At 39.4% G+C, this 22635-nt stretch overlaps 1 protein-coding gene across 1 annotated transcript in view; it reads left to right on the plus strand.

Moving 5' to 3' along the window:
• LOC135463214 (dynein axonemal heavy chain 6-like) overlaps positions 1–22635 on the plus strand; it is a 437090-nt gene that overhangs the window by 374977 nt on the left and 39478 nt on the right. Inside the window, exons 33-52 of the mRNA XM_064740526.1 lie at positions 845–982; positions 1531–1684; positions 3183–3454; positions 4031–4243; positions 4997–5185; positions 6141–6337; positions 7213–7396; positions 8363–8587; positions 11292–11513; positions 11868–12015; positions 15153–15310; positions 15803–15934; positions 16257–16428; positions 16783–16946; positions 18390–18521; positions 18975–19135; positions 20097–20247; positions 21374–21555; positions 21893–22079; positions 22420–22574. Coding sequence (XP_064596596.1) covers positions 845–982; positions 1531–1684; positions 3183–3454; positions 4031–4243; positions 4997–5185; positions 6141–6337; positions 7213–7396; positions 8363–8587; positions 11292–11513; positions 11868–12015; positions 15153–15310; positions 15803–15934; positions 16257–16428; positions 16783–16946; positions 18390–18521; positions 18975–19135; positions 20097–20247; positions 21374–21555; positions 21893–22079; positions 22420–22574 — 3536 coding nt within the window. The remainder of the gene's footprint in view (positions 1–844; positions 983–1530; positions 1685–3182; positions 3455–4030; positions 4244–4996; positions 5186–6140; positions 6338–7212; positions 7397–8362; positions 8588–11291; positions 11514–11867; positions 12016–15152; positions 15311–15802; positions 15935–16256; positions 16429–16782; positions 16947–18389; positions 18522–18974; positions 19136–20096; positions 20248–21373; positions 21556–21892; positions 22080–22419; positions 22575–22635) is intronic.

Genomic DNA, 22635 nt, shown 5'->3' on the forward strand with positions numbered 1-22635 from the left:
ACCCTACAGGCTTCCCTGTCTGTTTTACCTTACCTGTATACATGTAATCATTCATACCTTACAGGCTTCCCTGTCTGTTTTACCTTACCTGAATACATGTAATCATTCATACCCTACAGGCTTCCCTGTCTGTTTTACCTTACCTGCATACATGTAATCATTCATACCTTACAAGCTTCCCTGTCTGTTTCACCTTACCTGTATACATGTAATCATTCATACCTTACAGGCTTCCCTGTCTGTTTTACCTTACCTGAATACATGTAATCATTCATACCTTACAGGCTTCCCTGTCTGTTTTACCTTACCTGAATACATGTAATCATTCATACCCTACAGGCTTCCCTGTCTGTTTTACCTTACCTGTATACATGTAATCATTCATACCTTACAAGCTTCCCTGTCTGTTTTACCTTACCTGAATACATGTAATCATTCATACCCTACAGGCTTCCCTGTCTGTTTTACCTTACCTGTATACATGTAATCATTCATACCTTACAGGCTTCCCTGTCTGTTTTACCTTACCTGTATACATGTAATCATTCATACCTCACAAGCTTCCCTGTCTGTTTTACCTTACCTGTATACATGTAATCATTCATACCTTACAAGCTTCCCTGTCTGTTTTACCTTACCTGAATACATGTAATCATTCACACCCTACAAGCTTCCCTCTCTGTTTTACCTTACCTGAATACATGTAATCATTCACACCCTACAAGCTTCCCTCTCTGTTTTACCTTACCTGAATACATGTAATCATTCATACCCTACAAGCTTCCCTCTCTGTTTTACCTTACATGTATACATGTACATCCTCAATGTTGTCTTCATCTTTCAGATGATGGGGCGTTTCTTCTCTGGCTTGGCTCAGTCAGGGGCCTGGTGCTGCTTTGACGAGTTCAACAGGATAGACATTGAAGTGTTGTCTGTCATCGCACAGCAGCTCATTACAATCAGGAATGCTAAAGCCTCAAAGGTCAGCTCGCAACACCATAAATTGTAATTGTATGGGTGCTTCCTGGGTGTTCCTCTGGTCAGAATCTGAGATTTTTGTCCAACATTTAATTCTGGACTGTTCACTGATTTTTGGCATGAACAAAATATGAGATACAACTGCTCAGCATAACATCATTAGTGGAGTGTGACATTCTTTCTGTAACATTGAAATGACATGAATTATATTGCTCTGGCTAAAATAAATTCCAGTGTCACCTTTAAAAAAACAATAATATTAAAATGAATATGGGTAAAGAAAATGGAGATAATAGTGCTTATGTATACAAACATAAATGAATGCTTATGCAATATTGTATTGAGACCGCTTCTTAATTAAAGTATGTGCATAGCCGTTTGTTTCTCCTTACTAACCTGCGTACATGTTAACTTTATAAGAGTTGTGCCCCCTGATGTGTTTGAGACCTTTATTTTCCTAGAAAATTGCCTTTTTCAAGCGTTTTTTTACAACAAGTACAGGTACCATACCGTACAGGTCTTGTTTATCATGATTTCCTCCCCTTCCACCAGGTGTCCAGGTTCATGTTTGAGGGGCGTGAGATCAAGCTGGTGTCCACCTGTGCAGCATTCATCACTATGAACCCCGGCTATGCTGGCCGTACGGAGCTGCCCGACAACCTCAAGGCTCTGTTCAGACCCTTCGCCATGATGGTGCCTGATTATCGTGAGTATACTGAGTACAGCGAGCAACACAGAAAATTAGACAGTCATGGGGAAACATGAGGAAATAAACAATATTAAATGTGTACCTGAGTGCAGAGAGCAACACAGAACATCAGACAAACATGGGGAAAATGAGGAAATAAACAATAATAAATACGTACCTGAGTACAGCGAGCAACACAGAACATCAGACAAACATGGGGAAAATGAGGAAATAAACAATAATAAATGTGTACCTGAGTGCAGAGAGCAAAACAGAAAATCAGACAAACATGGGAAACATGAGGAAATAAACAATAACAAATGTGTACCTGAGTACAGCGAGTAACACAGAAAATCGGACAATCATGGGAAACATGAGGAAATAAACAATAATAAATGTGTACCTGAGTGCAGAGAGCAACACGGAAAATCAGACAAACATGGGAAAAATGAGGAAATAAACTAATAAATGTGTACCTGAGTGCAGCGAACAAAACAGAAAATCAGACAAACATGGGAAAAATGAGGAAATAAACAATAATAAATGTGTACCTGAGTACAGCGAGGAACACAGAAAATCAGACAAACATGGGAAACATGAGGAAATAAACAATAAATGTGTACCTGAGTACAGCGAGCAACACAGAAAATCAGACAAACATGGGAAAAATGAGGAAATAAACAATAATAAATGTGTACCTGAGTACAGCGAGCAAAACAGAAAATCAGACAAACATGGGAAACATGAGGAAATAAACAATAATAAATGTGTACCTGAGTGCAGCAAACAACACAGAAAATCAGACAAACATGGGAAAAATGAGGAAATAAACAATAATAAATGTGTACCTGAGTGCAGAGAGCAAAACAGAAAATCAGAAAAACGTGGGAAAAATGAGGAAATAAACAATAATAAATATGTACCTGAGTGCAGAGAGCAACACAGAAAATCAGACAAACATGGGAAACATGAGGAAATAAACAATAATAAATATGTACCTGAGTGCAGAGAGCAACACAGAAAATCAGACAAACATGGGAAAAATGAGGAAATAAACAATAATAAATGTGTACCTGAGTGCAAAGAGCAAAACAGAAAATCAGAAAAACGTGGGAAAAATGAGGAAATAAACAATAATAAATATGTACCTGAGTACAGAGAGCAACACAGAAAATCAGACAAACATGGGAAAAATGGGGAAATAAACAATAATAAATATGTACCTGAGTACAGCGAGCAACATAAAATCAGACTTGAAATCACTGGCATCATATTTCTCAGATTGGAAAGCAGTTCATAGTTAGACCTCATTGCTGAGGTGATACACTCTACTTTTATCATGAAGCATACCTGCTTTTCTTATGTAAATGTTAATCTGAGCAAAGTTATCTCCCCTTATTCCCCCAGTCTCCAGGCCTCATCGCTAAGGTGAAACCTCTGTACATTAGTCAACTGTACGGACGGTTTCACATTAACAAACTTCTAAGCTGTCTCCTCTTATTCCCCTTGTCTCCAGGCCTCATAGCTGAGGTGATCTTGTACTCTGAGGGTTTTGAATCCTCCAAGAACCTAGCTCAGAAGATGACACAGATGTACAAGCTGTGCAGTGAACAGCTATCACAACAGGACCACTACGACTTCGGTATGAGGGCAGTGAAGTCCGTATTGGTGATGGCCGGATCCCTGAAGAGACAGAACCCTGACAAGAATGAGGATGTGGTGCTGATTAGGGCACTCAGGGACAGCAACCTGCCAAAGTTCCTCTCTCAGGATGCCATTCTATTCCAGGTAAATACCAGCTAGTGTCTGAGAATGCAGGTGAACAGGGGCCGGTTTCACAAAACGTCTTATTCTTTTGCTTATTCAGCAAAAAAAAGGTTTCTGAACATAGCAAGTTTCATGAAACCAGGCCATATAGTTTATTTACCCAAGCTTAAAGTTAATCATAGTAAATACATTGTGATGGTAATGTTGACAAGTTTAATTACACTGAGCATTTTCTTACCTACTTAGCCAAAAACTTTACGATCTTGTAAGAAGAGTTAGTTTTGATATTAATGGGTGAATTTTTGACACCTCTGTTTTAAAATATCATTCATGGATTGGTCAAAATTGTCTAATATTTTATATTCAAATTTTGACATATTTAAAGTCCAGAATGGCTTTGTGAATTCATGCATGTGTTTGTTGAAAAAGCCATGATGGCATATTTTATGTTATTTTATAATAAGTTCCAACTTTCTGTTTTCTTAATCTGCACGAAAGTAATGTAAATAGAAATGGCGCTTTAGATATATGTTCACGTGTTGAACTGCTGAACCCAGAACCCTGACTTGACATGATTTACTTCCCCTTTTCCACCAGGCCATCCTCCAGGACTTGTTCCCTGGTGTAGAGATTCCTGAGCATGACTACGGTCGTCTGCAGGCAGAAATCATCCATGTGGCTGAGACCCAGGGGCTGCAGCATGTGGATACCCAGACTAAGAAGGTGATTCAGCTCTACGAGACAATGCTGGTCAGACATGGTGTCATGTTGGTGGGGCCCACAGGTGGAGGCAAAACAACAGTGCTCAAGGTCAGTCTGTTATGTTTTTTATTTATGTTGTTTCGTGGCAGTGAGGATTTGTGCTTGGACACAGGCTATCTGTTGACTGCATTCACTTCTGTTACTATTTCAGTGTTGGGTCATCCAATAAAATCCGACTTATGAGTACATATTTTCTGTCACACTTTGTTTCTAAAGTCAATGTTGTTTTATCATGTTGCCCTCAAGCTCAAAACTGTCTTGCATACTCGATTGATCATAATAGCCCCTTTGCCCTGGCAATTCACTCATCAGGACTTGTTGCATGTATTTGAACTGAAAGATCCAAGATCTCTGAGTCAATCCTGAAGCGATGATCTCTGGTGCAGTGAGAATAAAGGGATTTGGATCAGTGGTAAGATGTGTGACTCCACTCACAAGTTACATGAAGTGTGGGTTTAAGCTATCCCGTGGACAGGAAATTTGAGGATTGCCCCACCCTCATTTTTTATGATCCGTCACTGATAAACAAGCCATCAGCAACACATGGGGGAAGCTGTTTGAACAGTCTCATGTACAGTGAAGTGTACCTGTCTTGCATCAGTATGGCATGCACATCTGTATGTCACACATCAAAAAAGTCATCGGTTACTTGCCAAAGGTTTGTGGTTTATCCATGTCTTTCCAGTTTCCTCCATCTGGTGTTTATGTGAGTAAATAGTTCTCGATAGTAACTGCTAGTTAATTAAATAAGTAAATATTTTGTTTTTACAAATTGTTTCTATCTTTTCTCTTTTCACCCAGATCCTGGAGCAAACCTTGAATAACCTGCATGCGTGTGGGGAATTTGACGACCCCTTCTACCAGCCGGTCCACGTGTACACCATGAACCCCAAGTCCATCACCATGGGGGAGTTGTATGGGGAGGTCAACAAACTCACCCTGGAGTGGAAAGACGGGCTGATGGGATTGACAGCTAGGCACTGTGTCGCTGTAAGTTGTTAGCAGATCGGCGTACATGTAGGTGCTCTCACTGCTTGTGGGAAACAATAAAATCACTTGCCTTTCATCAATATGGTGTGTTTATCTCTACATCATGTGGGGAAGTTTGCCAGTGAATTGCCAAAGGTCGATGGTTTTTGCCAGGCACTGTGGTTCCACACACTGTGTTAAAACTTTTCACTCTCAATTATTAACGGCCAAATTCCTGAGTATGACGTTAAACAACATATAATACAGTAAATGTAACTATTGCTGTGATAAAATTGAGATGTGCTTAGTGGAGAAATATTGTTTGAGCATATTTTCACTGATAAGAGCAGTCATTGATGCATGCCTCAAATAAATCATTGGAAAACAAAATGCTGCACTGTTTCATTTACATGGTACCTCTTTGAACACATATGTACCAAGGAAAATATACCACGGAACTATGTAATATTCAGTTGTGAATTGTGATGAATGTTCAGTTTTGAATTATAATAAATGTTCAGTTTTGAATTATAAGAAATATTCAGTTTTGAATTACGACAAACATTCGGTTTTGAATTATAAGAAATATTCAGTTTTGATTTAAAATAAATATTCAGTTTTGAATTATGACAAACATTCAGTTTTGAATTATGACAAACGTTCACTTTTGAATTATAATAAATATTCAGTTTTGAATTATAATAAATATTCAGTTTTGAATTATGTCAAACTTTCAGTTTTGAATTATGACAAACATTCATTTTTGAATTATGACAAACATTCACTTTTGAATTATGACAAACATTCACTTTTGAATTATGACAAACATTCACTTTTGAATTATGACAAACATTCACTTTTGAATTATGACAAACATTCACTTTTGAATTATGACAAACATTCACTTCTGAATTATGACAAACATTCACTTCTGAATTATAATAAGTATTCAGTTTGGAATATTGAACTGTTACAGGACACGACAGAGGACCATCAGTGGATCATATGTGACGGGCCAGTGGATGCCCTTTGGATTGAGAACATGAACACTGTACTGGACGACAACAAAATGTTGTGTTTGGCCAACTCTGAGAGGATCAAGTTCACGCCTTTCATCCACATGTTGTTTGAGGTGCAGGACTTGGCCGTGGCTTCTCCAGCTACTGTCAGCAGGTTTGTAGAAAAGATCTTAATAGTAAGGAGTTCAATTCTGACATAGGTCATTTTTGTCACCCCATTACATTCAATTGTTATTAACCTATTACCAGCAACTGATTGGAAGCAAAGATCGTATTAACACAAAATTGAGAGTTCAATCCTGGGATGGGTCATTTTGTCATGAGTTGATTGCTTGCGTGCCATGATTTCATCTTGAGTTGGATATCAGACGTAGGCCTACTCACTTTGACTTTTTTGTTTTTTAGTTTGAATTTATTAATTGTAAAGCCAAAGATTGTCTGTAAATCTGACACAGCATTCCTTTCATTTAAGCAGCTGAATGAATTTTTTTTTTTTTTTTTTCATAGCCAGTGATAAGAATTTGGCCTGTTTAATGTTAGGTGTGAAATTTTCCCACGTAAACGCATACGTTAGATAGTGAATATTAATGCAGATTAAATTTCATCACTATTCATAACTGTCCGCAAGCTTTTTATCTTGGTTGGGTTTGACCCAGCTGTGATCACTTTATATTTCCAATTTTCTTCTCTTTTTTTCTGTTACATTTTATTATCATCTCAACCTCACCATTCACTATTTATAATACCTTAATTCCTCGACCTTTGACCTGTCAGAAAACAACATTTAGCTTGATTTAGGCTCTGTTTTTGATTTTGAAACTACTATTACATTGGTTGACTTGATCAATTTCAGGGCTTCACAACAAATGTGATATCATCTGACTTCACAAAATAGTGTAATTCTCACGGAATGAGCTTGAATATACATCTTACAATCCTGTAAAAGGATGGAAGAATTTCAGTAGCACATTTTTGTACAGTAATATTATTAGTGCTTGTATTTTACCACCTTTGTTTTTATCTGTCCAGGTGTGGGATGGTGTACATTGACCCTGATGAGCTTAAGTGGATGCCTTATGTGCAGACGTGGATCACAGGCTGGAAGAGTCGTCTGAAGCCGGAGATGAGTGAGTACCTGCTGGACTTGTTCTCACGTTATGTGGAGAATGGCTTGAGGTTCATACAGAAGAAATGCACGCAGGCCATCAATCAGGTGAGTTAAGTATCTCGTTAACTACGGTTACTACTTCTTTAATGATGCTTTAATGTGTGTGAATGCATTCACAGCACAGAAATGATTGTATTATAAGTCTAATTCCTCAACCTTTTCACATATGGAAGAGCAACTTCATATTTGATTTATCCACATTTGTGATAAGATTTTGGAGTTAAAACTACATTGGTTGGATCGGCCAGTTTTAGGGCTTCACAGAAAGTATAATTTTATCAGACTGCACAGAACAATACCTTCAGAATATGCTTGAATAATCACCTTGCAAACATGGGAAAAGGTTGAAGAATTACAGTATTATTCGTATATAGAACCAAACTCTAAGGCAAGGTTGTAGAATATGGAAAGTTCAAAACATCATGACTGCTTGTGGAAATAAAAATACTGAGGAGGTATATTCATCCTGTCGTCATCAATATTCCCACTTCTTCCACATCATCCGTATCATACCTTTTGTCCTTTGCTTGTCATCCACACACAGGTTTACATCGTCATCAATATTCCCACTTCATCCACATCATCCCTATCATACCTTTTGTCCATGCTTGTCATCCACGCACAGGTTTACACCGTCATCATTATTCCCACCTCTTCCACATCATCCCTATCATACCTTTTGTCCTTGTTTGTCATCCACACCCAGGTTTACATCATCATCAATATTCCCATCATCATCAATATTCCCACATCATTATCATCATCATCAACATGCTGGCTTCCTCTCTGGCCGTAAGTGGAAAGGTCTGCTAGCAACCTGTGGATGGTCGTGATTTTCCCCGGGGCTCTGCTGGGTTTCCTCCCATCATAATGTTGGCTGCTGTCGTATAAATTAAATATTCTTCAGTACGGTGTAAAACACTAATCAGATAAATATAGAAATGAATCATCATCAATATTCCAACGTCATCACTCTTTTACCTTTCCCCCTTATTTGTCATTCACATACAGGTTGATATCAGCAAAGTGACGATGCTGTGTAAACTGCTGGAGTCGTTGTTGTTTGGTCGCGGAGGTCCTGACCTCAACATGGACCCCCAGAAGCTCAATCCCCTGATCTGTACCACGTTTGCCTTCTGTTACCTCTGGTCTGTGGGGGGTAACATCATCGACTCCAACTGGGACGCCTTTGACACCTTCGCAAGGGGACAGTTTGAGGACAACTCTGATGCAAAGGTAAGATGGCAAATGGGAAAAATCACATTGTCTCATTTGTCTAATCAATGTGTAGTATGAAAAAAGGAGCGACAACTGTATTTGAAATTTGGTATTTTTGTTTGACTGATTAATTCATCCACCATAATGGGTCTTTTTTTTTTAATTTTGTTTGTTTTAATTGTTTGTTTTAATTTTGATTTTTTTTTTTAATTTTATATCAAAAAAACGTAAATGCTGGCATCATCAAAGTATCATTTTACGGTGTTCATGTGCTTCTTGAACAGCATTTTTACCAAACTTGCGGTGAAATACACTACCTGTTGTTGTGTCACAGATAAATAGACAAAACAAGGTGTCCTCCATGGCCTGTTGGGCTATAGCATTGGTTTTGCAGCATCCAGTGAAATACACTGCCTGTTGTTGTGTCCCGGATAAATAGACAAAACAAGGTGTCCTCCATGACCTGTTGGGCTAAAGCATTGGTTTTGCAGCACCCAGTGAAATATACTACCTGTTGTTGTGTCACAGATAAATAGACAAAACAAGGTGTCCTCCATGGCCTGTTGGGCTAAAGCATTGGTTTTGCAGCATCCAGTGAAATACACTGCCTGTTGTTGTGTCCCGGATAAATAGACAAAACAAGGTGTCCTCCATGACCTGTTGGGCTAAAGCATTGGTTTTGCAGCACCCAGTGAAATATACTACCTGTTGTTGTGTCACAGATAAATAGACAAAACAAGGTGTCCTCCATGGCCTGTTGGGCTAAAGCATTGGTTTTGCAGCGCCCAGTGAAATACACTACCTGTTGTTGTGTCACAGATAAATGGACAAAACAAGGTGTCCTCCATGACCTGTTGGGCTAAAGCATTGGTTTTGCAGCATCCAGTGAAATACACTACCTGTTGTTGTGTCACAGATAAATAGACAAAACAAGGTGTCCTCCATGGCCTGTTGGGCTAAAGCATTGGTTTTGCAGCATCCAGTGAAATACACTACCTGTTGCTGTGTCACAGATAAATAGACAAAACAAGGTGTCCTCCATGGCCTGTTGGGCTAAAGCATTGGTTTTGCAGCATCCAGTGAAATACACTACCTGTTGTTGTGTCACAGATAAATAGACAAAACAAGGTGTCCTCCTTGGCCTGTTGGGCTATAGCATTGGTTTTGCAGCATCCAGTGAAATACACTGCCTGTTGTTGTGTCCCGGATAAATAGACAAAACAAGGTGTCCTCCATGACCTGTTGGGCTAAAGCATTGGTTTTGCAGCACCCAGTGAAATATACTACCTGTTGTTGTGTCACAGATAAATAGACAAAACAAGGTGTCCTCCATGGCCTGTTGGGCTAAAGCATTGGTTTTGCAGCATCCAGTGAAATACACTACCTGTTGTTGTGTCACAGATAAATAGACAAAACAAGGTGTCCTCCTTGGCCTGTTGGGCTATAGCATTGGTTTTGCAGCATCCAGTGAAATACACTGCCTGTTGTTGTGTCCCGGATAAATAGACAAAACAAGGTGTCCTCCATGACCTGTTGGACTAAAGCATTGGTTTTGCAGCACCCAGTGAAATATACTACCTGTTGTTGTGTCACAGATAAATAGACAAAACAAGGTGTCCTCCATGGCCTGTTGGGCTAATGCATTGGTTTTGCAGCGCCCAGTGAAATACACTACCTGTTGTTGTGTCACAGATAAATGGACAAAACAAGGTGTCCTCCATGGCCTGTTGGGCTAAAGCATTGGTTTTGCAGCATCCAGTGAAATACACTACCTGTTGTTGTGTCACAGATAAATAGACAAAACAAGGTGTCCTCCATGACCTGTTGGGCTAAAGCATTGGTTTTGCAGCATCCAGTGAAATACACTACCTGTTGTTGTGTCACAGATAAATAGACAAAACAAGGTGTCCTCCATGGCCTGTTGGGCTAAAGCATTGGTTTTGCAGCATCCAGTGAAATACACTACCTGTTGTTGTGTCACAGATAAATAGACAAAACAAGGTTTCCTCCATGACCTGTTGGGCTAAAGCATTGGTTTTGCAGCATCCAGTGAAATACACTACCTGTTGTTGTGTCACAGATAAATAGACAAAACAAGGTGTCCTCCATGGCCTGTTGGGCTAAAGCATTGGTTTTGCAGCATCCAGTGAAATACACTACCTGTTGTTGTGTCACAGATAAATAGACAAAACAAGGTGTCCTCCATGACCTGTTGGGCTAAAGCATTGGTTTTGCGGCATCCAGTTAACCCCTTATACCTATGAAAGAGCAAGAATGAAAAACAGCATTGAAAAGCATTGTATTTGGGAATGAGAAAATTTTAGTTTTGACTTTTTTAGAACTAGAAAGAGCTGACGAGAAAATTATTGACTTGAGGTTTACCTTCTGACATCATGGCATCACAGTTGATAAACATGAGTGCTGGAGAAAATGCTGAAGTGCTAAGCATACAGTGTTTGAGGTTAAGTGAAGAAAAGATTTTTCAGTATTCTGGACATGAAGAACAAACAACAGTTGTTTGTAATCAGGTCATTTGTACACAACATCCAAACATGTGGAAGAAGATTGCTTAACCTCTCCATTTTGATTGCTGTCAACCTACAGGCTTTCAGTATTTTTTTGCCACTCTTATGCCAGTATGCTAGTCTTTTTTTTTTTTTTTGTTTTCCCCCAAACAATGCTCCAAATGTTTTCAGATTTTGTTGCTTTTGACCTTTCATAGCTTCCATCGGGTGGTGACCTCTGGAGTTATTACGTGGACTTTGAGACACGCCGCATGGACTCCTGGGAAAAGATCGTCCCTACATTCAAGTACAATCGCGAGACTCCATTCTTTGAGATGCTTGTCCCAACCACAGACACAGTCAGGTTTGGTTACCTGCTGGAGAAGCTGTTGGCTGTTAGACACTCAGTGCTGTACACTGGTGGCACAGGGGTCGGAAAGGTAAGCAAGTGTTGGCATAATTAAAAATAAGTTTTCATGCCGATAATTAAAATGGTTTTTCAATTTGTCCAAAATTTCAATCTAAACTGTTATCAGCATTAGCTTCATCTGTGACCACACAGCCTCACGCTTGTTGCAGACCACTCCTTATCAGCCAGTAAGGTGTGCATAGCAGTATGTCACATATGAGAAAGTTTTCACTGACTCACCAAAGGTTGGTGGTTTTCCCCAGGCACTTAGGTTCCCTCCACCCATGAAACTGAACCATGCTTGTGAAAAGCTCAGGAGTGAGGCATTAAACCCTGGTGACATAAGTCAATACATAATTCACTGGCTTTGTTGTTGTTGTTGTAGTCTGTGGTGGCACGTGGCTTGCTGAACTCTATCTCTGACCGGGCTGACTATGTTCCAGTCTTCATCAACTTTTCTGCTCAGACCAGCAGTCAGAGAACCCAGGAGATGATCGAGTCCAAACTGGAGAAACGCAGGAAGACTGCTCTAGGTAAGGTTGAGATTCTGATGAAGTGTTGAGTGAGAGTTCAATCCCACCTGCTGTCATTTTTGTTTGAGATGTTTTATTCAATTTCTTGACTTGAGTTTTATGCATATTGTCTACTTCACCATGTGAAGTACTTTACACAATATGCATATATATAAAGTTTTTTTGTTTTTTTTTTTCTTTTGGCTACAAAAATTATTCCATGATAAGATTTGTATCTAAATAAATGCTGGATTTTTTTTTTTTTGAGAAAGTTAAACAAGTAAAGAGGTCAGTTTTGTCGAACTCTCAAACGGCAGTGGTTTACTCCAGGCACAGCTTTCTTCTGCACCTATAACCTTACTACCCTAATCCTTCAACCTTTCCGCAACTTTCAGTGCAATTTAAGCACATTTTTTATTTGATTTTGGACAAAAACAAAACAAAATCTACATTGGTTGGAATGGTCAGTTTCAGGGCTTCACAAAAAGTATAATTTTATCAGTCAACTCAGAATAATGCCTTCAGGGTGTGCTTGAATGCACACCTTGCAAACATACAAAAAGCTTGAAGAATTAGGGTACCATCATATAGGTGAACACTTCTGTGGTGAGCTAAGTAAGTACACAATTGAACATCAGACTCTGTGAACATGAAGCATGTTCGCATTCAGCCCGGTCTACCCATTAACTCTTTCTGCAGATGGATCTGTACATAAACAACAAATTACCCTGGGTATGTACAAGAAGTAACGGTAATCATAGTCACTGTATGTAGATTGAGGTACATGTATGCGGTGTTATTGAGGGCAGTTTTGTAATCATAGTCACTGTATGTAGATTGAGGTACATGTATGCGGTGTTATTGAGGGCAGTTTTGTAATCATAGTCACTGTATGTAGATTGAGGTACATGTATGCGGTGTTATTGAGGGCAGTTTTGTAATCATAGTCACTGTATGTAGATTGAGGTACATGTGTGCGGTGTTATTGAGGGCAGTTTTGTAATCATAGTCACTGTATGTAGATTGAGGTACATGTATGCGGTGTTATTGAGGGCAGTTTTGTAATCATAGTCACTGTATGTAGATTGAGGTACATGTGTGCGGTGTTATTGAGGGCAGTTTTGTAATCATAGTCACTGTATGTAGATTGAGGTACATGTGTGCGGTGTTATTGAGGGCAGTTTTGTAATCATAGTCACTGTATGTAGATTGAGGTACATGTGTGCGGTGTTATTGCGGGCAGTTTTGTAATTATATTCATTGTTACAGCCGTGTTTATTAGCGATGACCTGTGTACATAGTTAGTCCATCTAGCTAACAGTGTTTTATTGTAGGAACTTTATTATACGTGTAGAATGGTTTTGACATTAAATCATGAGATAGTCATGCTAGTATGTGTAGATGTTAAGGTATATGCATTACCCCAGTGGATAATGAAGATGAAAGAGAGAGTGTGTTTGCTTATGTCGCACTAAAGCCAGATCTAGTATCAACTGTCATCAATAACTACATGTACCTGCAGATCTAAACCTATAGTCTCAGCCTATCCGGTGCTTAGCCTATCAAATTCTTGAAGTCAGATGTTGGGAAGTGAAGTCAGCTTTTACCTGTAGGGCCTATAAGAGATACGAGTTCTCGGGTGTTCTGCATGGAGGTGCTCGCACCAGTCGGGGTTAGAAAACACTCCATTCTCCCAACGCTGATACGCGACAGCCATGTGCCGCTAGGGTTCTAACCCCAACATCTGGTATATAGGTGAGCGCCCCCATGCGGAACTCCCGAGAACTCGTACATGTATCTCTCCTTAAGGCGCTATATGTGTAATTTGAAGCACTGGTTCTGACTGGCCGTGTACTAAAGTTTGGCCTAACCACCAAGGAGAAGTTAACACTACACATTCTCACACTGTAGTGTCATGTTCTTGTGTGGTGTAACATTAAGCAAAAGCAGAAGCGACACCAGAAAAATCATAGTTTGGTATTTTAATCCCCTCAAGGCTTTTGAAACTGAAGAGATATTGACACGTGGCAGATTGATTATAATTCAGCAAATGGAGACAGTTAACATGTCTATGTCTTAGCTCTGGAGATAACTTATATCTACAGCAGATCATTATCATTGCTAATGGAGTAACCTTTATGTCTGGTGAAAAATATGATTTAGGTTATCTTAATAGAAATTTAAAAGACTACCAGTACATTTAGATCATAGTCTTTGCTTCATTTGTTTAGCTACACATTGCTACAGTTGTAGATGGCTTGGTTTGCAGTAAGCATAGTCCTTTGATTTAAATGTTGATTTAAATGTTTGTGTACTTTCCATACCTCCATACAATATATCAATAAATTTAAGTGCGTTTATGAAGTGTTATAGTAGACCACAAAAGCCTTGGCTGTCCAGCAATAAGTGATATAATGCTCACTGATAACCAGAACATGCTTAAACTGGAACATTTACCTAACAGTCAGTCAATCAGTCAGGGGGGCCTCAGTGGCTGAGTTGGTTAGCGCATCAGCGCAGTGTAATGACCCAGGAGTCTCACCAATACAGTTGCTGGGAGTTCAAGTCCAGCTCATGCTGACTTCCTCTCCGGCCGTACGTGGGAAGGTTTGACTGCAACCTGCAGATGGTTGTGGGTTTACCCCAGGCTCTGCCTGGTTTCCTCCCACCATAATACTGGCTGCCATGGTATAAGCGAAAGATTCTTGAGTACAGTGTAAAACGCCAATCAGATAAATAAATAAATCAATCAGTCATGAACCTTTGTTTGCTCTTACAGGTATGGTAAATGATCTAAAATTTTATCCCCAAAAGTATGCTTTTAGAGGCAAACAATTGTCATATAATATAACTTGGTGCTGTATCTTCTAGTTTGAAATCACTCTACCTTCCAAACAAATCTCAAAAGACCTATACAAGATCAATGAACCACCCAGAATCAGACAAACTGTGAAATTTAGTCATGGTTAAAAGTTTAGGTTGTTGTAATATGGTTCTCCAGTGTATCTTGAATCCATTATTCAGTCGTGTGTTTTTACCGCACTTGCCGCTGTCACCAAGCGAGGGACCCTTTTCAATGAGCAAACCCTAACTGAAGTCATCGCCAATCTGTTATTTACCTTGTATCAATCATTTAAGTGTTGTTTTATTCCTCACAGGTGCCCCTATCGGTAAACGAGTGATCATCTTCATTGATGACTTAAACATGCCCAAACTGGACACGTATGGCTCCCAGCCGCCCATAGAGTTACTGCGACAGCTGCAGGACTTTGGTGGTCTATATGATCGAGAAAAGCTCTTCTGGAAAGAAATACAGGTGTGTTGATTTCCCCTCAGTTTACATTGTTGTCTGTCTGATCAGAAATGAAAATAACCATTTTCAAACACAAACTGTCTATGTGACATTTCACGTTATGGTTTTCCAACCAGCCAAGGCATCCTTTGCTGAATACTGTCTGCCCACACCTACATTCAAACACCAAAAACCAGGGTTAGTATAATGCTAACGAGGCTCTGAAACATATGCTGCATGTTAAAGTCAGGGGATTTGTCACGCACGTTACAAGAGCAGCGGGTTTCTCCACATATGAATTTATCTTGTACCCAGTGAGCATCGAACACTGACCAAATAAGTAAAAGAAGAAGAGAAATGCGCAGTTAAATAATAGCAGTTTTAGACTTACTCATTTTTGATCTCCAGTGTCAAGAAAACAAAGGTGAGAAAAACTGATAGATGTATGCATTATACACAGTACATGTAGATGGAATTTTTGTGTGATGACTGTTAATGTGGTGTTTGTGTTTTCAGGATGTAACTCTGTGTTCTGCATGTGCGCCCCCTGGTGGGGGCCGTAACATGATCACACCCAGATTTGTGCGTCACTTTGGCATGCTGTGCTTGCCTCCCCCTGCTGAGCACAGCCTAAAGACCATGTTCACGGTGAGGCCATTTATAAAATCCATTAAAAATATGAATGCAGGGAAGGAAATTGAGACAAATGTAACTGAGACAAATTTATTCAATTTTTTTTTTACACCCTCTAGTTTTAAAGCTAAAACCAGTGAAATGGTTTATGCCTGTAATGTATAACGCTATTTATTTCCAAAATCAGAAGTGTTAGTTTCAAAAACTAAATTAATTTGTATCAACAGAGCTCCACAGATTGATCTGTTGACACATAAAGCAGTGTTGAACTATTGAACACAGCAAAAAAATAAAGATGATGTTTACATTTTTTTTTTGTGTGTGTGTTGTTGTGTAGGCAATCCTGTCTGGGTTCCTGCTAGACTTCCCCACATCTGTGCGACAGTCCACAGAACCCATCGTGGCAGCCGCAGTCGAGATTTACGGCAGGATGAGTACCGACCTTCTGCCGACCCCTGCCAAGTCACACTACGTCTTCAACCTCAGGGATCTGTCCAAATGTGTACAAGGTTTGTCCATCACATTGGTTATCTCCCCTGATCAACCTGGACTCAAAATGAGCAATACTGAGATGAAAGTTCCAGGTTTTTTGGTGCTGCATCTTTGTGATTGTTACATTTGTGAAATACTTTTTGTGAGCTGTAATACAAAATTTAGAATACTAGATTTAAGAATGTTTTGTCTTACCTTCTTTCAGATGATTTACTTCAGTTTGTAAGTCACTATCAAAATTATCTCCCCTGATATTGGCTATGTTTATAGAGGCTGTAACAAGATGTCATCAGTGTATTTCTTTGTCATGCTATAACCTTTTCATTCCCTGTGAGAAGCTTCTGAGAGAGTTATCTCCTCCTTGATTGCAGGTGTCTTACAGGCTGATCCAGGGGTTATCCGCGAGCCCAAACAGATTTTCCGTTTGTTCTGTCATGAAACGCAGCGTGTCTTTCACGATCGGCTCATCAACAGCGAGGACAAACTCTTCTTCCACCAGATCATGGCAGAGATGGCCAGCAAACACTTTGGGGAGGTAAAGACAAGCATTTACCCAATATGTTTTCTCAAGAAGCCCTTCATAAAGTATTATTTTATGTACCAAAATTTAGTGGTTTTGTACTCCACAAATTAATCTGGTGGCTGTTATGTCTGACTGAAGAAAATTTCTTTCAGTCAGATATTCAAGGCAAACATTAAATCAAATCTTCTTCCAATAACAGCCATTATTTAAAGGTGGGTAAAACATAAAAATGACATAAAATTCAGATGAAAGAGTGAGAAAAGTTGGTTGTAAATGTGGCCTTTAGTATTCCAACCATGCAAAAATATTTTCAGATACAATTTTCTTCTGAAAAAAAAAATTTGAAAAACAAATTAAAAGGCCATATTTGCAAGTAAGTTTTGAGACTCTTTCATTTGATTTGGCATCATTTTTGATGTTTTCTTCTCCTTTAAGTGAAAGTGTAAATAAATTACCACAAGTAACGCAGTGTAAGGTATGAATCATATTGTAGCAGTGCTGCAGTCCCTGTTACAAGTCTCGAAAAGAATGGTTTTCTCCAATGTTTTCTGTTCATTTATCAGTCACCCATGACTGTATGGATTTACCTTTACTTTGTTCATCAGTCACCCATGACTATATGGATTTACCTTTATTTATCAGTCACCCATGACTGTATGGATTTACCTTTATTTATCACTCACCCATGACTCTATGAATTTACCTTTATTTATGACTCATCCATGACTGTATGGATTTACCTTTATTTATCACTCACCCATGACTATATGGATTTACCTTTATTTATCAGTCACCCATGACTGTATGGATTTACCTCTATTTATCAGTCACCCATGACTGTATGGATTTACCTTTATTTATCAGTCACCTATGACTGTATGGATTTACCTTTATTTATCAGTCACCCATGACTATATGGATCTACCTCTGTTTATCAGTCACCCATGACTGTATGGATTTACCTTTATTTATCAGTCACCTATGACTGTATGGATTTACCTTTATTTATCAGTCACCCATGACTGTATGGATTTACCTTTATTTATCAGTCAGGCATGACTGTATGAATTTACCTTTATTTATCAGTCACCCATGACTGTATGGATTTACCTCTATTTATCAGTCAGGCATGACTATATGGATCTACCTCTGTTTATCAGTCACCCATGACTGTATGGATTTACCTTTATTTATCAGTCAGGCATGACTGTATGGATTTACCTTTATTTATCAGTCACCCATGACTATGTGGATTTACCTTTATTTATCAGTCACCCATAACTATATGAATTTACATTTATTTATCAGTCACCAATGACTGTATGGATTTACCTTTATTTATCAGTCAGGCATGACTGTATGGATTTACCTTTATTTATCAGTCACCCATGACTATGTGGATTTACCTTTATTTATCAGTCACCCATGACTGTATCGATTTACCTTTTTTTCCAGAACATTGAACCTAACTCTTTCATTGAGAATCCAATCATCTTTGGGGACTTCATGAAAATCGGGGCCGAGAAAAGTGATAGACTGTATGAGGAGCTGACGGATATGACCAAACTCAAGAACATTCTACAAGATGTGAGTTTTTTTGTTTTTAAAGTGACTCCTGACAACAGCTGGTAATTAGCAAATGCAAAATGTCTCCATCCAACAGTAAACTTTTATGGCCTTGTTCCTGTTTCTACAGAACCACTTCACTTTAAATACACTTTAACACTGAATATTTTTCACCTTTCGTCTCTAGGATCAAGAGCAGAAATCTATTGAAATTCAGTTGCATTGCTGCTAATTTACAGAGTTGTGCCCCTTTTTATATATAGATATATGTTGCCCTTTGAACAACTCTTCACTCACGATTTTAAATAGAACAGTCCTGTGTATTTCAACCACCAACATCAAGCTCGATGGAACTGTTTAAAAGCCATTACTCCGTGACGGGTATATCTTGAGCTTCCGTAACTTTTGTTTGTTGTTGTTGTTGCTGTAACTTGGAGCACCTGTGACGCTTGTTTGTTGCTGTTCTTGTTGTAGTACCTGGATGATTACAACATGTCGTCGCAGAAGGAGATGAAACTGGTGTTCTTCATGGACGCCATTGAGCACGCCTCCCGTATTGCTCGTATGATCCGACAGGAGCGAGGCAACGCCCTTCTGGTGGGAGTGGGAGGCTGCGGAAAACAATCACTTACCAGGTGAATTGTCAAGCTTTACATTTCTTCAGTCTCTCTGGTTTATTTATTTATTTGATTGGTGTTTTGTGCTGTACTCAAGAATATTTCGCTTATAGGACGGCAGCCATCATTATTGTGGAAGGAAATAGGACAGAGCCTGGGGAAAACCCACGGCCATCCGCAGGCTGTTGACAGACCTCCCCACATGTGGCCTGAGAGGAAGCCAGCATGAGCTGGACTTGAACTCACAGAGACCGGATTGGTGGGAAACTTCTGGATCATTACCAGTCTCTCTGGTTGTTGTGAACATCTAGATAACATGAACGCAGTCTGTAATGTAAAATTAAGAATTAATATTCCTTCTGTGGGTGTCGAGCGGCAGTTTTATAGTCAGTAAGGTGGACAAGGTTTTTATTTTAGGTCGAAGGCATAGCAATAGCTTTTGACGAGGATGGAATGAAATTAACAATGTTTCAAGACACTGTCATGTTACACCTGGCATGTGATATCTATCCATTCATTTTTGTCAGCGAAAACAACATCCCGTTTTGCAGTATATTCTTCCGTTCTATTTACTTCATCAGACGAATGTTTTACATGTCCAAAGGGAGTGAAACATAAGGGTTATGATCTTTAATCGTCTTCCTTATACGTAATACGAAAACGATCGAGGGTTTATATATAGAATGCAGATTAAACATAGAATTAAGAACTTCAATGTTTCTGTATGTGTTTATTTTTTTTTTTAATGAGCACATTTGAATTAAATCAATTAATGAATTCAAACTTTTATGGTGAAATTTCAGATGAGCTTATTCCTGGTTTTGAAACGTTTTACTCTACACATTGAGTACATAGTAATGCATGTCTGGCTTAGCCATGCTCTCTCAATGCACAATGACCTCTCATACATGTTTGTACTTCATAACTTGAGCTGTTTATTCCGTTAATCAATTAATCCGTGAATGTCTCCTCTTCAAAGGCTGGCGTCCCACATGTGTGGTTACAAGTGCTTCCAGATTGAACTGTGTAGAGGCTACGACTACACAGCTTTCCACGAGGACCTGAAGAAGCTGTACGACCTGGCTGGTGCTCAGAACCAGAATACAGTGTTCCTCTTCACAGATACACAGGTGAGCTGTCACACAAACACCCCATTCTACACAGTTGAGCTGTCACGCAAACACCCCATCCTACACAGTTGAGCTGTCACGCAAACACCCCATCCTACACAGGTGAGCTGTCACGCAAACACCCCATCCTACACAGGTGAGCTGTCACACAAACACCCCATCCTACACAGGTGAGCTGTCACACAAACACCCCATCCTACACAGGTGAGCTGTCACACAAACACCCCATCCTACACAGGTGAGCTGTCATGTAAACACCCCATCCTACACAGGTGAGCTGTCACATAAACACCCCATCCTACACAGGTGAGCTGTCATGTAAACACCCCATCCTACACAGGTGAGCTGTCACACAAACACCCCATCCTACACAGGTGAGCAGTCACATAAACATCCCATCCTACACAGGTGAGCTGTCACGTAAACACCCCAAGCATGCACAGGTCAACTGTCACGTAAAACCCCAAGCATGCAAAGATGAGCTGTCACATAAAGCCCCAAGCATGCACAGGTGAGCTGTCACATAAAGCCCCAAGCATGCACAGGTGAGCTGTCACATAAAACCCCAAGCATGCACAGGTGAGCTGTCACATAAAACCCCAGGCATGCAAAGATGAGCTGTCACATAAAACCTCACGCATACACGGGTCAGCTGTCATGTAAAACCCAAGCATAAGGATAAAGACATCAAACATGAGACAGAAACAGATAATTGACAGGTGTTTTACTCTATGATGTGGTGATAACTCTATCCAGTAAGCCAGCGTTCTTTGCCTTAAATTTGAATGTAATGTGAGTATGACATTTTTTAAGAAAACATTTATTTCTCTATATTTTATATTTCTATCTCTCTAAATTTTGTACTAAATTTGTTGACTTAAACATGACATTACTTGAGGAGTACAAATTTTTAATGTTACATATCATATTCACTCAGAAAAGACATTCATGTAGTACCTTGAAATTTTTTTGGATTCAAGAAATGTCTTGAAAAAAAGATGATGTTTGAATAGTTAATGTATTCTTTTATAAACATTTTAATTTTTCATGATTATTATTGAAATTTGCTTTTGGAAATTCTTGAAAAAAAACTCCTCAAAAGTGATAAATGTTTTTCTTTGCTCAGATTGTTGTGGAGGAATTTCTGGAGGACATTAACAACATCCTAAATAGCGGTGAGGTGCCAAACTTGTTTGAGCCGGATGAGTATGAGAGACTGGTCATTGCCTGTCGCCCTGGGGCCAAGGAGGCAGGTATTCCAGAGGGCAACAGAGACGCCATATTTGATTTCTGCATTAACAGAGTCAGGTAGGTTGAATTGCAGTGGATTGTTGCCTCAGAGTTTTGAGGTCGATTCTCGAAATTTAAGACCTCAAGATATTAAGCAGTTCATGACCCCGGAACCCCAAATTTTTAATGTAGTTTATGTAAGACTCTTTGCGTGCTCTCAAGTTTGCATTATGCAGTCCAAAAGTAAATGTTTAATTTAAATTTCAAAACCTGGCTTAGTTTAGAAACACTTTCCAGTGGCTCAGGCTTTCATGAAATGTTTCATCTGTTTCAGAGTTTGAAATGTTTCAAATATGTAGTTATCAAGCAGTACCCTCCATTTTAACACTCTGTTTCCACTCTCCTCTCCCCTCAGGAACAATCTGCATATTGTCCTGTGTATGAGTCCAGTGGGCAGTGCATTCCGTTCCCGATGTCGCATGTTCCCGTCCATCGTCAACTGCTGTACCATTGATTGGTTCACAGAGTGGCCCAGGGAAGCCCTCCTGGGCGTGTCCAAGTCTTTCTTTGAGTCAGTTGATCTTGGACAAGATGAACTTAAGGTACTGTATTGTATTTTCGTCATTTTTTTTAAAAGAATACATCACAAAATTCAAAATCACTGTCAAATGTTTATCCTGATATTGTAGCTAGGAGTGTATAATTACCCCTGGTCTGCCAGCCATCTGTGGGTGGTTGTGAGTTGCCCCTGGAGCCTGCCTGGTTTACTCCCACTGTAGTGTAGTTTGATTGGGGTATAAGTGAAATATTCTTGAGTAAGGCGTAAAACACGAATGAAATGAATAAATAGAGAATTTGAAGTTTACCCTTATTACTAAAATGGTTTATGTACATGAAAGAGGGAAATAAGATATATTAAAATTTGTCTGATATTGTTTACAGGTGAAGATCTCTGAGATGTGTGTTGAGATCCACACTAGTGTCAGCACCATGGCTGAGAGATTCTACTCTGAGTTAAAGAGACGCTACTACACCACACCTACCAGCTACCTGGAACTGATTAACCTCTACCTATCCATGCTTAACGAGAAGACCAAGTAAGTCATGCTCAGGTGTTCAAGGAGATCCAAAAGCTTGTAAAGAGAGTGCTCATATCAC

Source organism: Liolophura sinensis, chromosome 2 (assembly GCF_032854445.1).
Source record: "Liolophura sinensis isolate JHLJ2023 chromosome 2, CUHK_Ljap_v2, whole genome shotgun sequence".
NCBI lineage: Eukaryota > Metazoa > Mollusca > Polyplacophora > Chitonida > Chitonidae > Liolophura > Liolophura sinensis.